At 36.7% G+C, this 4,374-nt stretch overlaps 1 protein-coding gene across 1 annotated transcript in view; it reads right to left on the bottom strand.

Annotated features, from left to right (window-relative positions):
* The window catches only part of LOC107589879 (solute carrier family 22 member 13-like), a 3,435-nt gene extending 1,555 nt beyond the window's left edge, over window positions 1–1,880 (bottom strand). Inside the window, exons 1-5 of the mRNA XM_016278453.1 lie at window positions 1,806–1,880; window positions 1,487–1,701; window positions 1,303–1,411; window positions 1,006–1,212; window positions 628–790 (exon numbers count right to left, since the gene is read on the bottom strand). Coding sequence (XP_016133939.1) covers window positions 628–790; window positions 1,006–1,212; window positions 1,303–1,411; window positions 1,487–1,583 — 576 coding nt within the window. The 5' untranslated portion in view covers window positions 1,584–1,701; window positions 1,806–1,880. The remainder of the gene's footprint in view (window positions 1–627; window positions 791–1,005; window positions 1,213–1,302; window positions 1,412–1,486; window positions 1,702–1,805) is intronic.
* Window positions 1,881–4,374: the final 2,494 nt, after the last annotated feature.

Raw genomic sequence — 4,374 nt, forward strand, 5'->3', positions numbered from 1 at the left:
TCCGGAATCTCAAGTGGGAGTTCTGAGATACTGGGGCATTTTTATGGCCCTTTGTTTGAAAGCATGGTAATTTGCATATGAAGCTTGTATAACAATTATTAAAGACTCTTAGAACACTAATATGTTGCGTAGGTGTAAATATACAATATACACTCTCAATTAGATCATCTGAATACGAATTCATAGATACTAAACATGGTAGAGTTACTTATAGTGAAAGGATGACAGGAATGGGTTCCCTCACAAGCATGCCTAAAATAGTCTAAAAATATCAAAGACAAAATACACGATGACAATAATATACCCAATGACCTGAAGGATACACTGTTCATTCAAAGAAAGGTTTTCCTATGACTTAATTAGTAGAAAAGTCCATTTCTACTGTGCATTTGTGCCTCTTGCTTCTGGAAAATGCAGCTGAGAGTCTCTGCTCACATTCCACAAGGTCGTAAAAGTATCTGGTGTCAGCATTGCTATGGAACCAGGGGCCTGTTCAGCTTCCTGGGGTGTTACAGAGTATTTGTTAAATCTAGCTAACAAAATATATATTGTGTGTTTGAGTGGTCCAGACGCTACACTGCAGATATTATAATAAAAACCTTAATTGTTATTTCTACATATCACTACACTGTAAACTCTTAAACAGAATAAAAACATATCAATAGCCACCATCTTCCAAGATTTTAAGAACTTATAACTTGGTTGCTTTGATGTCTTCACAATCACCAGGTGCAGGATTGGTAATTTTTGGTCGCCTTTTGGGAAACAGAGGGATAGTGTGTTATTTTCCCTTAACAAAAAATAGCAAAATGTTTCTACACACATTTTAAAACAATATGTAAGACAAGACTTAATGTGTAGCTTGGGTATTAAAGAAATTAAAGAATAAATAAATGAACTGATTTTAAGACATGTAAGAACTGCAAAAATCACTTTAATCAGCAGAATTTCACTAAATATGACTATTTTTACCAGTTGCATAAAAACTTTGCAAAGTGCATGTACCTCTTGCCCTCTGCCTCCTCTGTTGAACCAGGCAGCTCAGTGCATCTGGTCTCAGGCAGCAGGAAGGCCATTATCCCACTCGCTAGTGCCAGGCTGCCAAACACCAGAGTGGGAATAGTGAAATGATAGATCTCCAGCAGGTTCACCACAGGAGACAACATACTTGCAGCACATGCTGCAGTGGAGCCCAGACCCATGGCCGTCTGACTGGAAATCAACAAGCAGATTATTACATAACTGCATTAAAAACAACAGTCTCATTCATACCAGTAGAAAATGACACAGGCTCATGCTTACCAAATGGAGGTGGGGAACAGTTCTTGAATATAAACATTGCAAACACTGCTTGCCCCATTCATGAGAAACCTTGCACATGTGGCAAGAGCAGCGATGGCGATGTAATTACCTTAAGAAGGGCATCACATGTTTAAGTGCTGATTCTTTGTACATTATAGAGTGGTAAATATGGAAAAGGTTTTACTTTGTGGAACTACAAGTGTCAGGAGACAGAGAGACCCTCCTACTATGAGGGCACCCATCAGAGACACCTTCCTTCCAGCCGTTTCCAAAGACCACATGCAGAGGAAGTGGACCGGAATCTCAGAGAGGCCGAATATGAGTTGATTGAGAAAAATATCAAGGCCGAACTTCGCCACATTCAGAGAGAGGCTGTAGTACCCTAGATTTAACGCACACCTGAGTATAAACAACCAATCAAGTTTAGATGTGACCTTTGAAAGTTCAGAAAAAAACTAATTCCAATCAAAATAAATAAATAAATTCTCTGAGAATTGACTCACCATGCGAAGGTAATAGTTAAGAAATATTTCCTGAGCACATGGAAAGCAAAAAGGATTTTTATACCTCCTCTTTCAACAGGCTTTTCATTTAGGACCTAACAAAAGATGTTATCCATATTGTGTTATTTAAGACAAATGGACCTGTCATTTGGCTCGTGGTGATAATTAGTGAAATATATCTCCACCAATGAATCTGGAACTGTACGTTTGTTGATCGCCGCTGCCTTCTGAATGAGTTCTTTCGCATCTGTAGTTCTTCCGCGGACAAGAAGCCATCTGGCAGACTCTGGAATAAACCTATATTGGTGTGCATATCAAATGATTCCATTCACTTACAAATTAATCCTTCAAACCAAATACAAAATTACAGAACTGCATTGAAATGGTTCTTTGAAGTGGGTTTTAAACATGAACACACATACCATATGTAGTACTCGAGTCCGGTCTCGATAAATTTATTGTAAAGTGATAAACTTATTGTAAAGTGTTACCGACTCTTTTTATGAGGTTAGAAATAGGGCTGAAAGATGAATCGTATTTTCATTGTCATTGCAGTATGAACATGTTATTTAGCAATGGGCACCGAAACGTGCTATGAAATAGCAGAGTTGGTGGATTTAGGCGCCAGAGTGCAGAATTCAGCACTCAACAAAACTCTGGCGTTTCAGCGATGACTCATCTGAATGCCTTTGATTGGCCATTGCATTAATAAACTCAATGGAATCGTATGTTATTGGTTGTAATGCTCACCGCTGTAAAAACAAAAAAACAAACAAAAAATATTTAGTTTTATTTGTTGGCCCTAATATGCACAGTTAATTATTCATTTATTTGTCACAAGTAATCATCACTGCAAAAAAAAAAAAAAAAACTCCACTGTTATCACACATAGCAGAATTTCCTCATATCGTGCAGGACTATTAGAAAGGCAAAATCAATGCAAATCAGTGGATATGTCTGCTATAATAGGATAGGTGTGTTAAGGCCAGTTGGAGCTAAACTCTGCAGGGCATTGGCCCTCCAGGATCTAGTTAGGAGACCCTGTCCTACAGAGTTGTTACTTTGCACATGCTTTTTGATCATTACAAATAATAATGTAAAATTATTTTCTTAGAATAGGAGATATGCTGTCTCTCGCATCACATACATTATCAATAGTTAAGTATGTGGTCTTGAAGAGGATCCTTTTTTTTCTCTCATTTGGACTCGGTCTTGACTTGGACTCAAAACTTTTGGACTTGGACTTGGACTTGACTTGGACTCGAACCTCTTTGGACTCGGTCTTGACTCGGTCTCGACTAGTCCTGGTCTTGGACTTGACAAAGCTGGACTTGACTACAGCTCTAGTAGACAACCACAAATGCAAGTGTGATGCAGCCATTATAAACTGGTCCAGTCTCCAGTCCCTGACATAATAAACAACGGCAAGAAACATGACCTGCCCCAAAGCGGAAAGGACTTGACTCAGACAGGCTGCATAGGATCTCTGAGCAACTCCAATCCACTCGGTGGCTACAGCCAGGATGAAAACATTGTGATAAATGGAATTATGATGAAAATACAGCTATTCTGTGTGTTAGAGTCACATATGTAGCCCATACAGTCTTACCCAAGACCTATCAACTGATTTGTTGATGATACAAAATGAAAGTCTAAAAAGGTTCTAAAAAGGTTCTATGTATTTTCTAAGTTAATGAGCCATCTGATATTTTACATTGAATATTCAATCTACTGATACTAGCCAGTCTACAAGCCAGGATGATGTTAAGGTTGAAAACATCAATATTGTCTCATACCAAAGATTATGCTGTTGATACAAAATCCTCCAAGAGCAACACCAACAATGAACTGTGATGAGAGGTACACATAAAAGTTTGGAGAGAGACCAGTCACCAGTGAATATTATCATGAGCACCATAGGTATCTGTGTAGCTCGCTTACGACCAAAACTTGATAGGGAGAGAGAAAGAAAAGAAAAAATATATATTTCCCTGGAAAGGACCGTTGATCACATCATGCACAAATTGAAATCTTTTCTGTATGCTGAATATATGATGTGGATTTATTTTTCATGTCATAGACATTAGATGTAGTATATTTCTATGGATATACAGTATATATATATATATATATATATATATATATATATATATATATATATATATATATATATATATATATATTTTATATTTATTATATTTTAACTATTTAAAATTATTTATATCGTGTAACGATGTCATATATATTTTCATAATTATATTACAAATTTTAAAATAACTCAGTAAACTATTCATAATACTTTATTTAACATAAAACATAAAAGAACTGCAAAAAATGTAAACGTGTTTTGTAATGCCTTTTTTAATACAGGGAGAAAAAAAGTCAGTGCCAGGGAGGATAATACTTTCTGTAACTTTGAGGGTGCAAACTACATATACATGAATTGCAAATATTGTAGAAACTTAATTTTCTGTTCAGTCTTTCATCATGAAAAGCACTATACAAATAAACTTGAATTGAATTGCAAGTTTAATGTGTGTGTGTGGGGGGGGGGGGGGGGGGGGGCCTC

Source organism: Sinocyclocheilus grahami, unplaced genomic scaffold (genome assembly GCF_001515645.1).
Source record: "Sinocyclocheilus grahami isolate Dianchi unplaced genomic scaffold, SAMN03320097.WGS_v1.1 scaffold121.1, whole genome shotgun sequence".
In the NCBI taxonomy this organism is placed as follows: Eukaryota; Metazoa; Chordata; class Actinopteri; order Cypriniformes; family Cyprinidae; genus Sinocyclocheilus; species Sinocyclocheilus grahami.